Genomic DNA, 17,121 nt, shown 5'->3' with positions numbered 1-17,121 from the left:
TAATATTTTTGAATTATTTTTCTTAATTTTAGGATTTTTTCATAAAATTTTAAGTTTTAAATGAAATTTTCTTTCATAAAACTTAAAATTTTTGATAAAAATCCGGCAAGGGGAATGCAAAAAGTCATCGAAACGTCAAACGTTCCTATCAGCAACTGTCAAAACACAACTTCTACGTGTCTTTTTCGTGTCGGGTCGGAATTCCTCCACAAGAAATTGACAAATTACGACGAAATTACAACTTAAAAAATCGAAAAAATTCAAAAATTGTCTCCCAATTGTCCAAGAAATCGCTGGATATCGTCAAAATTGCCATAAAAGCTGATGTTTAGTCATATTCAGAGTCCATGTTGATAAGTGAAAGTTACAAGATGTATCGGTTGAGAAATATCTGGTTGCCCTTGACACTAATCCTGCTTTTGGCTGTTGTAGCGGGCCAACGAGTCGCTCCCGGAGTCAATCCGCATCACTATGTAAGTCCCAAAAAAAAACTCTCGATTTTGTCAGAAATTCATTGAAAACTTTAATTGCAGGAACAAGCGCCGCCACAACAACACGTCAACCAACAGCAGTATCAACAGGTACGAAGATAAGCCAACGACAATTTTTGTTGCATAAGAAATTGATAAAAACGAAGTCTCTTTCTTTGTCGTGGCGATTAGATAACATTGTTGTTGTTTTGATTTAAAACGGATTTTTTTTTGTTTTTTTTAAAGCCTCATGGACATCAACAACAACAATATCAGCAATACCAACAACCTCATGGACATGCTCCTGGTGTGCCGCCGCATCAGCAGCAGCAGCAGTATCAACAACCGCCTCAGGTGAGTTTTGAGTTTTTTTTTTTTGGTTTGAGAGATTTTTGAAAGGGATTTTTTTGATTTTTAGCAACAACAACATCATCAGCAGCAACAACAATATCAACAAGCTCCTCAAGTAAGTTTTTAGAAAAAAAAAATTAGTGGAATTGAATTCTGATAAATTTTTTTGACAAGTGAAAGTTATGACAAGGCAAAAGTTGATTTCGAGTCAAATTTTTAAAAAATTTCTTTAAGAAAAAAATTGTAATGCAAAAATTTTTAAAATAGGTAAAATTTTAGTTTAAGGTTCTGAAAAAATTCAAGAATTGAGTCTCACAAAGAGCAAAAATCTTTCTTTATGAGTCAATATTTTAAAAGTTTTATTTAAAAAAATTTTTTTCCCTTTTGAAAGTTCTTTTTAGAAGAAAATTTTTAGTAAAAAAAAATAATTTCTTTAAAAAATTAGACTTTCATAAGATCTTAAAGATTCAAAATTGTTTTTCATTCAAAAATTTTCATAATTTTAACGTGAAATTATAAATTTTTGAGGAGTAACGAATCTTAAAATTAATTTCTTACATGCGGATTTTTTTTTTTCGAATCCAAAATTTTAACGCATTCTTAAAAAAATTATTTTTTTATTTTTGCAAAAAATAGGTATCAATTTTTGAAAAAAAAATCAGTAAAAATTAAAAATCGTGAAGGTTTCAATATAAAAAAATTATCGATTTAAATTTATAAAAAAATATTTGTCGAAAAAAAATTTTTTTTTGAGAAGAAAACCTGAAATATTTAGTTTGAAATTATAATTTTATAATAACTCTCTTTAAAAATCGGAATTAAAAAGTATAAAGTCTTGTTTAAAATAAAATTTTTAAATTTTTGTAAAAAAAATCTGAATTTCATTTAAAAAAAAAAAAAAAAAAAATATTTTTTGAATTGAAATTTTTATTTTTTTTTTTATCAAAACTAAAATCAATTAAATTTAAAAAAAATCTTCTTTTTGAGTAAAAAATTAGATAGAATTATTTAAAAATTGATTTTTTATGGAATTTATAATTTAATTTATTTTTTTTTTATTTTTGATAAAAATATAAATTTTTAAAACCAGATTTTAAGAAGAATTGAAAATTGCGAAGGTTAAAAAATAAGAAAAAAAATTCCGAAGTCAAAATTCAAAAAAAATTATTTTAAAATTGACACTTTTGGAAAAAATCTTAAATCATTTTTTGTTCAAAATGAAAATTTTATAAAAAATTTTCAAAAATCAGAATTAAAGTGTCTAAAAAATTGTTTAAATTCAATTTTTTTATGTTTTTATGAAAAATATTAAATTATTTATTTATTTAAAATTATTTTTTACCTATTTTAAATTTTAAAATAATTTAAATTTTAAATACCTTTTGAAATTTTATTTAAAAAGTAAAATCATTTTTTAAATTGAAACTTTTGAAGATTTTTTTTCAAATTTTTTTTTTCAAACACAAGACAATTATAACAAACAAAAACTATTTTCTTGTGTCTAAAATTGATCAAAAATTGATTTCTTAAAGGTTATACTTTTAAATTTCATTGAAAAACCAAATTTTATTCAAAATCGCAAGAAAAATATTTCTCAAAATGCATTTTTACTGTAAAATTGACAACTTAATAAAAATTTTAATAAAATTTTCATTTTTATGTTCTTAATTCTGAACAAATTATGAATATATTTTAAAAATTTTTTAGTTTTTGCCTCTTTTAAAGAAATTTTTTATAATACCTTTTAACTTTTTCAGCATCAGCAACCTCCGCAGCACCAACAACACCATCAGCAACAGCAGCAACACGGAAACGCCCACGGACACGGGCACGCACACGGCCAACCCGGTCAAATTCTCAACCAACAAAACCTCGAACACGAAAAGGAACATTTGGGCGAACACTTGAACGTCCCCAACTTGGACACGAGCAAGATGTCGGAACAGGAACTGCAATTCCACTACTTTAAGATGCACGACTCGGACAACAACAACAAACTCGACGGCTGTGAACTCATCAAGTCACTGATTCACTGGCACGGTAAGTCCCAAAAAAATGTTTTTTTGAAAAAAATTTGCGGTGTCGGTTTGAAAAATTTCAAAACTAATCGTTAATTTTGTCTCGTTTTTTTGTGTTTTTGTCTCGTTTCATGCATTCATTAATGTTTGTTTTTGGTCTTTTTGTTTTGGTTGTCGGGCGCATTTTTTACATTTTAAATCATAAAATCAAAAAAAAACAAAAAAAAAATCGCAGCACAAGGCAATAAGGAGGAACACGGTAAAGGGGTGGAAGAAAAAATATTTTCGGACGAGGAATTGCAATCGTTGATCGATCCCATCTTGAAAACGGACGACGCAAGTCACGATGGCTTCATTGACTATCCGGAATTCGTGAGGGCGCAACAAAAAGCAGCAGAAGCAAAAGAAGATGATGATCGATAAAAAAAAATTTCAAGCCCTTACTCCTCACACAAGACTGATTTGCGAATGTTAGGGAAACAAAAAACACAAATTTTCACGAAAAAAAATTAATCATTCCAATTTTTGTTGCATTTTCGTCTCTAAGGCTTTTTTTTAAATTTCTCTCTTCACAAAAAAAAGTATTAAAAGTACTTCAAAAGCACTTAATTTTACGAAATTTTAGTATTTTTCTCTCAAATGAGCACAAATCAATCAATTTATTGTCTACTGATGCCTACGTCTCTACCATAAAAAAAAATTAGTTGAATATATCTTTTTACAAAAAAATCATAAAAACACGAGATTTTTTTAATTAAAATTAATTTTTTAACTCTAAAAACTAAAAAAACTCACTTACACAAATTCACCTCATCAAAGCACTTTATTAACAAAAATTAACCAATTTTTGCTTGTTTGTTCTATTTTTGTTTTTTTTTTTGCTAATTTTCCAAAAATTTTACTTTTCACGATTCATTTCCCAATCCCAAAAAAAAAAATCCCGGACAAAAAAGCTGAGGCAAATAACGTTGCGGACGATAGTCGACCAGTTTACACAGACGAACAACTATCCAACAGCGTAGACCTTGTGCTGAAAGGCATGGACACGAACTTCGACGGATATATTTCGTACCAGGAGTACCTTGATAATCATGAAAAAGTAGAATATTAAAAATTTTCCAAAATTTAAAAAAAAAGTCAAGAATCAACGAAATTTTGATGTAAATAATCCCGCTTTTATTTTTGTTCTACCTCATTAATTAAAAGATGCCGTCCATTAAAAAAAAATAATTAATTAAATTTTTAATATTAAAAAAAAAGTTTTTTTGTGTATTTTTTTTTAAATTTAAATTTTTCGTAAGTTATTTTTTTTTAATTCGTAAAATAATTTTGACAAAATTAAAAAATTACTCTATATAATTAAATTATAAGAAATTAAAATTAATAAAAAATATAAATTAATTATTATTTAAATTAAATTAAAATATTTAAAAAAAATATTAAATATTTTTTATTATTTTTTAATATAAATTATTTTGAAATAATTTTAAATTTAAAAAATTATATTATTAAAAATTAAATTTTATTTATTTTTTTACTCAAATTATTTTTTTCCATTTTTTAACAATTAAAATTTTAAATTATTTTATATAAAAATTTTATTTTTTTTCTCAATTATATTTTTTCAGTTTTTCAATAAAAAAAAAGCTTATTTTATTTTTATTTCCATTTTTAATAATTAAAAATTTTTCCTAACTTTTTTTTTAAATTCGGCGAAATCATTTTTTTTTTCGCATTTTCATCAATTTAAAAAAAAAATCTTCTTAAAAAAATTAATTCTTTAAAAATTTTGAACTTTAAAATTATTTGTCAAAATTATTTTATAAACTTTGTTTTTTGTTTGATTTTTGTGCGTATTTGCTCGTTTTGTTGCTTTTGACTGTACAAACTCAAAAAAAAAAAAATAATAAAAATTTATTTTTCGACGACTTAAATTTTAATTCTAAAGTTGACGAGTCAAACACGGATGAGATTCCTTTGAAAACTTATGACGACGAAGAATTATCAAAAGTAGCTGACGAGGTCCTCAAACAAATGGATAAAAATAAAGATGGATATATCGAGTATTCTGAATACAAAACTTCACATGAAGACTGAAAATAAATTAAACTGACTTATTTACAAAGAAAAAAAATATTTAAAAAAATAAATCTAAAATCATTAAAAGTTTTTCTTAGTTTTTTCACGTTTTTATTTGATAATGCACGATATAATGCACTCCAAACACAAACACAACATATTAAAACATGATACACCGCATCTTGCAACACATCAAGTAGTGTTTTAGGGGATTTAAGTAAATAACGAACCGAATGGAGGAACATCTGGGTGTCGTCATCATCATTATATTATTACAGCTTTGGTAAGTAAAAGTTTTCTTTACTTCATCTTTTGCAGCGGAAAGTTTTTTAACATCTCACAAGAAACATTTGCATGAAAGATATTTATTTGTGTGGGAAAAATTTACTTGCATGTCGCGAAAATTTCTTGACGGGATAATTGGATTAAATTTTGTTAATTAAAAGTTCGGTTTTACTGACTTTTTGAGAATCTTTTGTTCGTTAGGAATCCAATTTGCATTTAAAGTTACGCCAATTAAATTAATTAAATATAAAAAAAAGAAGAAACTTTAAATATTTATGGAAATATTTCATAATATTTTGATAACACGACAAATTAATGCGGAAGGTAGCAATTTTAAATCAAAACAAATTTTTGTTTGTAAACAATAATTTGCGGACTAAGCAAAAATTTTACATAGTTGATAAGACTTCAGATGTTTACATTGTTAAAATATTTTAAAATCAATCTATAGGTACACATCACTCGATATCAGCATTTCATCGAAAAAAAATGGCATGAGATTTTTTGATGGTTTTGTATTATTTAGGCCTAAAGTAGTCCAAAAAACCTGAATTTAAAATTCTAGAACGAACCTTTGAGATTTTAGACATTTTTTAGTGCATTTGGGTATATTCAAGTACCTCTTTGACATACCCGATCTCACTAAAAATGCATAGAAACACTTTGGTTCGTTCTAGAATTTTGAATTTAAGTTTTTTTGACTATTTTAGGCCTAACTTAGTGATGCCAAAGCCTAACTAATACAAAACCATCAAAAAATCTCATGCCATTTTTTTCGATGAAATGCTGATATCGGGTGATGTGTCGAGTTTCAAAGAATTTCTAAAACAATTCACATCGATTATTGTAGTACGACCAAATTGCTGATGAAAGACGATGATATGAAAGCGATACAAAAGATCTGCAACAAAGCACTGTGAACGATTCTACTTAAAGACAGATATGCGAATATGGAGAGTGTGCTAAACGATACGGAGTTACTTGACGTGAAGCAAAGAGTTTACTTTAACGCTCTGAAACTTATCGACAAAGCCAAGAATGAACTACTTTCAGAACCAAAATAACGACCTTCGAAGAAGAAGCGATTTCAGATTGACAAACTTTCTGTCAAAAACTCATTTTTATGAATCAAGAACTAACAATTCATCATGAAAACTAGCTTCAGATTAAAATAGTCCATGGCAAAATGTTATTTAATTAAATTTTTGTACATACGAATTGATAATAATTTTTTGTCTGATAATTTTTTTTATGAACTCTCATGCCTTTGATTACATTTCTTTATTTACGAGAAAATAAAGCTGTATATAATCTGATGACTTGACGAAATGTAAATGCTTATAACTTTATCTAAATTATCATAATGCATCTCAAACAACGATGACATTGTAAATCAATTCGGAACTAGTTTACCGTGGGAAACCCTATATCTCGTAAGTGCAATTATCTCTCAACGAGACTTGCATGCATAGTGAGCGATAACAATTACAATGATAATGAACAATTACTATAAAACTGAAACTTGGCAATGTAAAAAGTTCAGTTGATTTACTTCCATCTTTCGAATCAGTTCAGAAAATGAACCCTACAACATTTGACGCTGCAACAAAGACTTGGAAAGGTCCCCAAAATAGTCGAATTTTTAACTCAAAAGCTGGACTTGGAGAACTATTGTTATCTGTTCTTGCAAGAACTCCAAATAAAGTCGCTCAAATTAGCGATAATAATGGAGTGACTTTCACTTGTAAAGAAATTCGTGAACGCAGTATTCGGGTAGCGGAAAACTTAAAACTACGTGGATACAAATTCGGTGACATGATGGCGATCATTAGTCGAAATAATCATGATGTTAGTGCAGTTGTTTTTGGATGTCATATACTTGGTGCTCCTTTAAATTGTTTGGATCCTACTTTCGGAGAAGCTGATTTGTATGGAATGTTAAATTTAACAAGACCTAAAGTTGTATTTTGTGAAACTTTCAACTTGGAAACTGTTAAAAATGCATTAAAAAGTGCCTCGTTAAACGCTGAAGTAATTTTACTTGGTGAAACGTTAGAAGGGCAGGATCACGTGACTTCATTACTTCAGAAAGTAGATGGAGTAATCGAAAAACATTATATTCCAACAAAAATTGAACAACCCGAAACTCATCCTGTTGTAATTGTTTGCAGTTCAGGAACAACTGGACAATCTAAGGGAGTTTGTCTTTCACACTCTCACATTATCGTTCAAGCAGAACAATTTGGTGATCTATGTGAAGAAGATACTCTTCTATGTTTTAGCTCAATCTATTGGGTATCGGGATATATGACTTTGGTAATGGGAACACTTGTTGGTTCGCAACGTATCATTACCACAGAACCTTATTCTCCAGCTACAATGTGTCGTATAGTTGAAAAATACAAAACAACTGCGACAATCAGTCCTCCGTCTCAAATCTCACAACTTTTGGGATATGAAAATGTTGATAAGTGTGACTTATCATCAATACGACAATGTCTCTGTGGAGGTAGCTTTGTGTCAGACAATTTACGAAAACAAATGCAAAAACGTATCAATGGAGATGTCATTGTTGGTTATGGTATGACCGAAGCAGGAGGCTTATGTACAATGACCTATCCTGATATCAAACTGGGATGCGTAGGAGGCCTTGTGAAAGGTATGCAAGCAAAAATTGTCGATCCTGATACTGAAACTAAATTAGGTCCTGGCGAAATTGGTGAAATTCGATTCAAATACGAATTTGATTTTCTTGGATATTTTGGCAATGAAAAAAGTACCAAAGAAGCTTTTGATAAAGATGGTTGGATTTGTTCTGGTGACATTGGATTTTTCGATGAAAGCTGTAATCTTCACATTGTAGATCGTAAAAAGGACATTATCAAATACAACAATTACCAAATCTCGCCGTCAGAAATAGAAGCAGTCCTGCAACAAGAAACAGGCATCTTAAATATGTGCGTTGTTGGTATCGAAGACATTGAACATGGCACAGATTTACCAGCAGTCGTCGTTTTGAAAGATAAAAGCTTAAACATAACGGAAGAAGATATCATCAAAACTGCAGAAAGAACTTTACCGAATTATAAACACTTGAGAGGAGGATGCTACTTTGTTGATGAATTTCCAATGACACCTTCCGGAAAAGTTCAACGTAGAGTAGTGAAAGAAATGGCCAAAAAATTTTACATGAACCATGATCCAAATGTAAAGACGTAACTTTGCTTTAATTCCTAAGACAATAAAAATGTTCACTTTTACTATTCTTATCTTTTTAAAGGACAACATTTTTTAATCTAGGTGGCTTTGTGTCTACATATAATTAATTATTAAATCTTTCAAAATTAAAAAAAGTCATTCCAGTATCACGTAATCATGATCTCAGCTCAAAGCCCATTTTCAAAGGATCAATTTCAACACGGATATAATATGCTAACGGTAACATGAAGAGATTATCTTGTGAACATGTTTTGTGACATCAAATACCTCCAAACAAACATTTTAGATTCTTAGACTATCAACGTCAGTTATTAAATCGCATCAATATTTACTAAAATATGCACAATAACAAACTATTTTACTGTTGTGAATCCTTGAACCCTGAATTATTCTTGAACCCTGAAATCTCTTATCTTCAATTCTTCTCAAATTACAAGAAAAAAAGCAAACCCTCATAATCTGCTGACTTGTAAATTTTTTTATTATTTTTATCTAAATACATCTCAAACAATGATGATAATTTGAATCAATTTAGTGTTATAGTTTATCGTGGAAAGCCATATACTCCGTGGGATATAACTAAACTGATTTACGTACAAACTTTGCGATAACATTTACTATAAAAATGAAACCTGGCATTGGAAAAAAGTTAGTTGATTTACTTCCATCTTACAAATAAGTTAAGCAAAAATGAACCGTACAACATTTGACCCTGCAACAAAAATTTGGAAAGGTCTACAGAATAGTCGAATTTTTAACCCGAAAGCTGGACTTGGAGAACTATTGTTGGCTGTTCTTGCAAGAACTCCAAATAAAGTCGCTCAAATTAGCGATAACAATGGGATGACCTTTACTTGTAAGGAAATTCGCGAACGCAGTATTCGGGTAGCGGAAAACTTGAAGCTACGTGGATACAAATTCGGTGACATGATGGCGATCATTAGTCGAAATAATCATGATGTTAGTGCAGTTGTTTTTGGATGTCATATACTTGGTGCTCCGTTACATTGTTTGGATCCGACTTTCGGAGAAGCTGATTTGCACGACATGCTGGCTTTGACAAGACCTAAAGTTGTCTTTTGTGAAACTTTCAACTTGGAAACTGTTACAAATGCGTTGAAAAGTGCCTCGTTAGATTCTGAAGTAATTTTGCTTGGTGAAACGTTAGAAGGGCATGATCACGTGACTTCATTACTTAAGGAAGTCGATGGATTAGTAGAAAAACATTATATTCCTCCAATCATTGAACATCCCGAAGCTCATCCTGCCATAATAGTTTGTAGCTCTGGAACAACTGGAAAATCCAAGGGAGTTTGTATTTCACATTCAAACATTATTGTTCAAGGAAGTGAATTTGCCGATTTTTGTGAAGAAGATTCGATTCTCTGTTTTAGCACAGTTTATTGGATATCAGGCTATATGGCATTGATGAACGGAACACTCATTGGTATGAAGCGCATTATTACTACAGAGCCTTATTCTCCAGCTACAATGTGTCGTATAGTTGAGAAATACAAAATAACTACGACAATTAATACTCCATCTCAAATATCACAAATTTTGGCATATGAAAATGTTGATAAATTTGACTTGTCATTGATTCGACGAATTGTTTGTGGAGGTAGCTTTGTGTCAGACAATTTACGAAAACAAATGCAGAAACGCATCAACGGAGACTTTACTGTTGGATATGGCATGACCGAAGTAGGAGGCTTATGCACATTGAACTATCCTGATATCAAACTTGGATGCGTAGGAAATCTCGTGAAAGGTATGCAAGCCATAGTTGTCGATCTTGATACTGAAACGAGATTAGGTCCTGACGAAATCGGTGAAATTCGCTACAAATACGATTTTGTTTTTCTTGGATACTTTGGCAATGAAAAGAGTACCAAAGAAGCTTTTGATAAAGACGGTTGGTTATGTTCTGGTGACGTTGGTTTCTTCGATGAAAATTCCAATTTTCACCTCATAGATCGTAAAAAAGATATTATCAAATACAACAATTACCAAATCTCGCCGTCAGAAATAGAAGCAGTCCTGCAACAAGAAACAGGCATCTTAAATATGTGCGTTGTTGGTATCGAGGATTTTGAAAATGGCAGAGATTTACCAGCGGTCGTCGTTTTGAAAGATAAAAGCTTGACGATAACGGAAGAAGATATCATCAAAACTGCAGAAAGAACTTTGCCGAGTTACAAACACTTGAGAGGAGGATGCTACTTTGTTGATGAATTTCCAATGACACCTTCCGGAAAGGTTCAACGTAGAGTATTAAAAGAAATAGCCAAAAAATTTTACATGAATAATTCATGATGAATTTGAATGTAAAAACGTAAACTTTTTTTATCGCAAATTTAATAAAAGTTTACTATTTAATTTTTCTTATCTTTATTTAGAATAAAATTTGATAATCTACAACTTTATCGAAAAGTGATAACTTAACTTTTAATCAATTCAAAGCTAGTTGAGCGATATCAGATACTATAAACCCGAAATTTTTCAATAGAAAAAATTAGTTTAATTAATTTGATGTTACGAATCAGATCAAAAAATGAACCCTACAACATTTGACTCTGCTACAAAGATTTGGAAAGGTCCCCAAACTAATCCAATTTTCAACACGAAAGCTGGACTTGGAGAGTTATTGTTGGCTGTTCTTGCAAGAACTCCGAATAAAGTCGCTCAAATTAGCGATAACAATGGAGTAACATTCACTTGTAAAGAAATTCGTGAACGCAGTATTCGGATTGCGGAAAACTTGAAACTACGTGGATATAAATTCGGTGACATGATGGCGATCATTAGTCGAAATAATCATGATGTTAGTGCCGTTGTTTTTGGATGTCATATACTTGGTGCTCCTTTAAATTGTTTAGATCCGACTTTCGGAGAAGCTGACTTGTATGGAATGTTAAATTTAACAAGACCTAAAGTTGTCTTTTGTGAAACTTTCAACTTGGAAACCGTTAAAAATGCACTGAAAAGTGCCTCGTTAAATTCTGAAATAATTTTACTTGGTGAAACGTTAGAAGGGCATGATCACGTGACTTCTTTACTTAAGGAAGTCGATGGATTAGTAGAAAAACATTATATTCCTCCAATCATTGAACACCCTGAAGCTCATACCGCCGTAATACTTTGCAGTTCAGGAACCACTGGCAAATCCAAAGGAGTTTGCCTTTCTCATTCTCAGATAAATGTTCAAGCAGAGCCATTTGCTGAATTATGTGAAGAAGACACAAGTCTATGTTTCAGTACACTCTATTGGGTATCGGGCTATTTGACTTTGGTGATGGGAACACTTGTTGGTTTGCAACGTATTATTACCACAGAACCTTATTCTCCAGCTACAATGTGTCGTATAGTTGAAAAATACAAAGTAACTGCGACAATCAATCCTCCGTATCAAATCTCACAACTTTTGGGATATGAAAATGTTGATAAATGTGACTTATCATCAATACGACTATGTCACTGTTCAGGCGGTTTTATGTCAGAAAATTTGCGAAAACAAATGCAGAAACATATCAATGGAAACGTTATCGTCGGATATGGTATGACCGAAGCAACCTTATGTACATTGACCTACCCTGATATCCAACTTGGATGCGTAGGAGGTCTCCAAAAACGTGTTCAAGCAAAAGTGGTCGATCCCGATACTGAAACGAGATTGGGTCCTGGAGAAATTGGCGAAATTCGAATCAAATATCAATTTGATTTTCTTGGATATTTTGGCAATGAAAAAAGTACCAAAGAAGCTTTTGATAAAGATGGTTTTATTCGTTCTGGTGACATTGGATTTTTCGATGAAAACTGTAATCTACACATCATAGATCGTAAAAAGGACATTATCAAATACAACAATTACCAAATCTCGCCGTCAGAAATAGAAGCTATTCTACAGCAAGAAACAGGTATCTTAAATTTGTGTGTTGTTGGTATCGAAGACATTGAACATGGCACAGATTTACCAGCTGTTGTAGTTTTGAAAGATAAGAGCTTGAAGATCACGGAAGAAGATATCATTAAAACTGCAGAACGTACTTTGCCAAACTATAAACACTTGAGAGGCGGTTGTTACTTTGTTGATGAACTACCAATGACATCCTCCGGAAAAGTTCAACGTAAAGCTGTGAAGGAAATGGCCAACCAATTTTACAAGAAATCGTTTCAGAAGTAACAAAAACGTGACTTTGCTTTGATCCCATAGTTAATAAAAATGTTTACTTTTAAATTTATTCTTATCCTTTTTCCCCGACGAAAAACAAAAACAACAACTTTGTTAATCTAGGTAACGTGGTGTCTACGTTAACACAATTATTCTCTCAAGACTATCATCAACGTCGGCAGAATCAATTAAATATTCACTAAAATATGCAAAATGACATGCCATTTTACTGCTGTGTGTCTATCAACCCTTAACACGTTAAACTTGACGTTTTTAACTAATTCAATTTATATTCATTGCCGGATGATATGCTTTGGGAATCGGGGATATCTCGTTGTATTGTTTGTTTGTGCACTAAAAATATGTATTTTTCAATTATAGTTTTAATGAATTTTGTGTTACTTTTTGCCGACGACCCCTTTTTTCGCCCTAATGGAGACGCCTTGTTGCGGAAAAAAACGTTTCAAGAAGAAATATCAAGTGCTCGCCACAAAAGGGAGGACTTTTATTTGAATAATTTAAACGCAAACAAATTCCATGTATCATAAAATTTACAAACTGAATAAATATGACAACAAGCGACGTACATTGTGTACAAAATATATACAAACGCACAGAATACAGAGGGAAATATTATCATGCAAATGTTTCAGACAAATATTTGTTGTGTTATTAAATAGAATTTTGTTGTGTGTCTGTTGTCTTATAGTTTATCTCTCACACTTTTTTTTCTGTCTTTTTAATGCAATTCAAATTTGTCTATTTTTGTATTTATTTAGAACATTCCACACAAACGCCGCCAACCGATGGTAGCGGATCGACACAAATGCCTCCAGAACCTGTGCCATTGCAAACGGATGAGCAGTTGCAACAAATGGTTGATCCAATTCTCGATGTGATGGACAAGAATAAAGATGGATTTGTCTCGTGGGAAGAATATGTCATTCATGATCAAGAGCAAAAGGAGAAAGCTAATAGTCATAATTAATAATGCCAAAAAAAAATCGTTAATAAAAATTTTGAAAAAAACGAAAAATTGTTTACATTATCTGATTCCTTGTTAATCGATATATAGATCTTAAATAGTATCTTGTCTTTTGCACTGTTGATTTTAAAAATAAAAATTAAGGCCAATACAATAGTCAAAAAATATTTCGGTTTCCTCCTACTTAACTTTTGAGAAATTTGCAAATGAAATAATAAAATATTTTGATATATTTTTGACCAAAAATTATTTAAAAAGATCAAAATTTTCATTGAAATCAGTTTAAAATTCAAATTTCTTACTTTGTGAGATACTCTATGTGAAACCTAAAACATTTTGGATAATTGTATCGGCCTAACTTCATATTTAAAATTTAACATTTCCGATTAGAATTCAGATTTTAATGCATGTTCATTATGTTTCTCGTGATAAGACTTTATAAAAACTTTTTTAAAAACCACGCGCCAAGAGTTCAAAAGTAGTTTAGGGGGAGAAGGGGGGGGGGGGTCACACAGAACAAATATAGCTTTTGATCCCCAAACTCCCAAGATTGTCCATTTCTTCCTCTTTATAAATTAAAAACAAGAATGTTTGTGGCTTATCGCTTAGTAAAATTTTGAGGCACGACATTTATAAAAATTTTCGGAAGGGAGTCGAACTTCCTGAATCCAAGAATGTCACGTATGGGGGTGTTCTTGTCGATTCCTGCTTGTTTTAGTTCGGGTAATTTGATTGTCCATTTCTATTACGATTTCCTTTTGCTCTGGCTTTAATTCTTTGTTGAATTTAAGATGACATAAAGATTTCTGACAAGCACTGGACAATGCAATATATTCAGCTTCACATGAAGATAGAAACGTAATTAGTTGTCTTTATAAGATTCCCAACATATTGAACTGGTAATTTTAAAACTTTAGGTATTCAACAGTAGAATTCCTGATGTTTGAATTTACATCCAAATCTGCTTCTATAGACTTCAAATTTTTCAAGCTCAATGCTCCTTTTAAATAATTTTGTATTTCTTCTTTAGAATTTTTTGTTTTACCTTTTTGCATACATCCTATTATTTACATTTACTCTTTTTCTCATTAATCATTGAACCTGAAAGCATGAAAGCAGAAAATCAAGGAAAGCAAAATGAAAATTAATTAAAAGTACTTACAATTAAACCACACAGACTTCCTCTTTGCATCGCCTTTGGTCACACTAATTACCTGGAAAACAATTAATGTTATCTCATCTTGTCATCAAATCCAATTCAATAGTCCTGCCTGCAATTAAAAGCACTCTTTAAGCATTAATTTAAAAGATGTCCTGACCACTGACCCGATCAGATCAATATCGCCCGCAATAACTCATGGAACCTAATATAGCATGTCGCATAATGACAGTAACTACTTATTACCGTACCAACAAAGTACTTTCCAGCCATTTGTCATTTGTGCAAACATTTAATTCGATGATAAGGCGAACTTTCATTTCCTCCAATGGAAAAGCTATTAATAGCAGTTGTTTACCAGAGCGCCAAGTTGTAAGGAAATTATCGATCAGATTCAGTACTAAAGAGACCGTTTGTGGGAGTCAAGGTTGGTTGTCACACACAAAACAAAACGCGAAACAAAACAAAAAAGCTAAAACGCAAGAACGAATCAACAAACAATCAAAAAAATTGTGGCGATACTATAAGTTGATAAGCAAATTAATGCGATACAACACGCATATTATTTAATATTTTTATGCTTGAAACATAATTTCTTTTATATCCCTGAAATATTTGAGGCTTTTTTATATTATATGGTTGGTATGGCAAAACTTGACGACGACACACATTGTCAAGTAATAAAAAATTCAGCTAATTATATGGCATGTCACATGTCGGCTCCGAGGATTACTTTTAACCCTCGCCTTAGTTATTTTTTTTTTGTATTTGTCCTCATTTTTGCATTTTTTTCCTTTTATGGAGACGTCTAGTTGTTAACGACGCATATTTTTATTTTTCATGACTTTTGAAATTTATTCACGACACCAAATTATGCTAAAGACCTTAGCTTACCTTTCTCGTTTCCTTCCAAAGAATGAGAAAAAAAGTGTTAAAAGTGTGTTTGACACCTATACGCGAAATTTCTATGAAGGTAAGTTATTTATACAACAAATATACCTACAAAGCACTTGTGTAAATTATTCTTTTATCATTTTAGATTAAGTGTCGCAAGGCTCCAGCAATGTTGTGTACTTATAACAATTTGTACATTATCTTCTCATTCGTGGTTAAGGAGTTGGAAAAAAGTCGAGTTTCTTCTTCGGTTGGTCTTTTATGTTTTTTTTACAATGTGGGTGTCGATGACATTCGATGCTTTATAACTTGAAATTCGTATTTACGGTAGCAAAAATTTATGACTTCAACTTAAGCTTACAAAACTTAAGTGTATTAAACTTAGATTTAACTTGAGCCAAGTTAAGTCTCAAGTTTAAATATTTTAAAAATTTATTTTAAATATTTTAAAAGAAAAAGTTGAAGCTCATAAAGCTTTTTTCTCTTGAAACCCAACAAGCGTTATGAATCTTGCAAGTCAATTTTCAAGCCAATTTTGATGAAAATTATACAAAAAAATTTTTGGATTTTTTTTTTTCATCAAAAAGCACAGAAATTCTATGGGCCCATATTTGGTCAATATATCAATTAAAATGAACTTTTGAAAGTATTTTCTTTAATTTTAAGCTAAAAATTTGATGAAAATCAAATTGAAATTTCAAAAAACAAAAAGGATGATGACCAAAAAAGGATGATGACCCAAAAAGGATAATGACCATCGACGAAATCCATTTCAAAAATCTGGCAACCATAAAAACAGATAAAACACTGTGTAATCTGAAAAGAAACAATCCGCAACAAAATTCAATTAAAAATTCAAAAATCCATCAAAAACTCATCAGAACAATGGCCGCCACCGCAGACTCAACTTGCTGCCCGTCATGGGAAGAATTCAGCGACTTTAAATCCTTCCTACAAAAGATGAAGCCGCAATTGCAGAAACATGGTTTTCTCAAGGTAACCTATTTTTTTTTTTTGTTTTTTTTTATAAATTTTTATTAATTTAATTTTTTCTCCATTCATTTATTAAATTGTAGATCAAGCCGCCCAGACAATGGCCCCATGCAAGTCGCTCGTTGGATATCAGCGCTTTAGAAACGACAATCGAGCCGGTTTACCAAGTCGCCATGGAGAAAGAAGGGAATCCCGGAGCATTTATCCAGTTGAACGTTTATGCGCCAAAAACAATGTCGATTGCTAGCTTTCACAAGCTAGCCAACGATCGATTGTAAGTACTTTTCTTTGTTTTTCCAAAGTTTTTTTCGGGTCAGTTTCGGAATGTAGTAGTTATTGAACACTTTTCTTCATAATTTTTCATGAAAATTTGCATCTTGACGTGTTTTATCGATTTGTTTTATCGTGTTTTGTTGGCAGTGTCTCGTTAATATTGAACAACAACCAATACTGAACCCTATATTCTGTCAAATTAAAACTCATTTTTCATTTTCTTC

General features: G+C 30.9%; 3 protein-coding genes across 6 annotated transcripts; all 3 read left to right on the top strand.

Moving 5' to 3' along the window:
- Nucleotides 1-175: 175 nt before the first annotated feature.
- On the top strand, nucleotides 176-13,612 carry LOC134835918 (sex-determining region Y protein). 4 transcript variants are annotated; one of them, XR_010162236.1, is made up of 7 exons: nucleotides 176-473; nucleotides 534-581; nucleotides 717-824; nucleotides 889-936; nucleotides 2,579-2,861; nucleotides 4,788-5,201; nucleotides 13,373-13,497. XR_010162236.1 is itself a non-coding variant. In XM_063850938.1 (6 exons), the coding sequence occupies exons 1-6, from the start codon at nucleotides 348-350 to the stop codon at nucleotides 13,579-13,581; spliced, it is 822 nt and encodes a 273-aa protein (XP_063707008.1). In that variant the 5' UTR covers nucleotides 176-347; the 3' UTR covers nucleotides 13,582-13,612. The 4 variants fall into 4 exon arrangements, 3 of the variants coding, with proteins under 3 accessions (XP_063707008.1, XP_063707010.1, XP_063707009.1); XM_063850938.1 differs by lacking the exon at nucleotides 4,788-5,201 and having other exon boundaries at nucleotides 13,373-13,612; XM_063850940.1 differs by lacking the exons at nucleotides 4,788-5,201; nucleotides 13,373-13,497 and adding an exon at nucleotides 3,793-4,050.
- LOC134835916 (probable 4-coumarate--CoA ligase 1) lies at nucleotides 6,761-10,841 on the top strand. Its single transcript, XM_063850935.1, has 2 exons — nucleotides 6,761-8,427; nucleotides 10,764-10,841. The coding sequence occupies exon 1, from the start codon at nucleotides 6,782-6,784 to the stop codon at nucleotides 8,420-8,422; it is 1,641 nt and encodes a 546-aa protein (XP_063707005.1). The 5' UTR covers nucleotides 6,761-6,781; the 3' UTR covers nucleotides 8,423-8,427; nucleotides 10,764-10,841.
- Nucleotides 10,969-12,627, top strand: LOC134835917 (probable 4-coumarate--CoA ligase 1). Its single transcript, XM_063850937.1, has one exon. It carries the CDS (start codon nucleotides 10,977-10,979, stop codon nucleotides 12,603-12,605), a length of 1,629 nt encoding a protein of 542 aa, XP_063707007.1. The 5' UTR covers nucleotides 10,969-10,976; the 3' UTR covers nucleotides 12,606-12,627.
- Nucleotides 13,613-17,121: the final 3,509 nt, after the last annotated feature.

The sequence above is a fragment of the Culicoides brevitarsis genome, chromosome 3 (assembly GCF_036172545.1).
Source record: "Culicoides brevitarsis isolate CSIRO-B50_1 chromosome 3, AGI_CSIRO_Cbre_v1, whole genome shotgun sequence".
NCBI lineage: Eukaryota > Metazoa > Arthropoda > Insecta > Diptera > Ceratopogonidae > Culicoides > Culicoides brevitarsis.
This window is presented reverse-complemented; position numbering and strand designations above follow the sequence as displayed.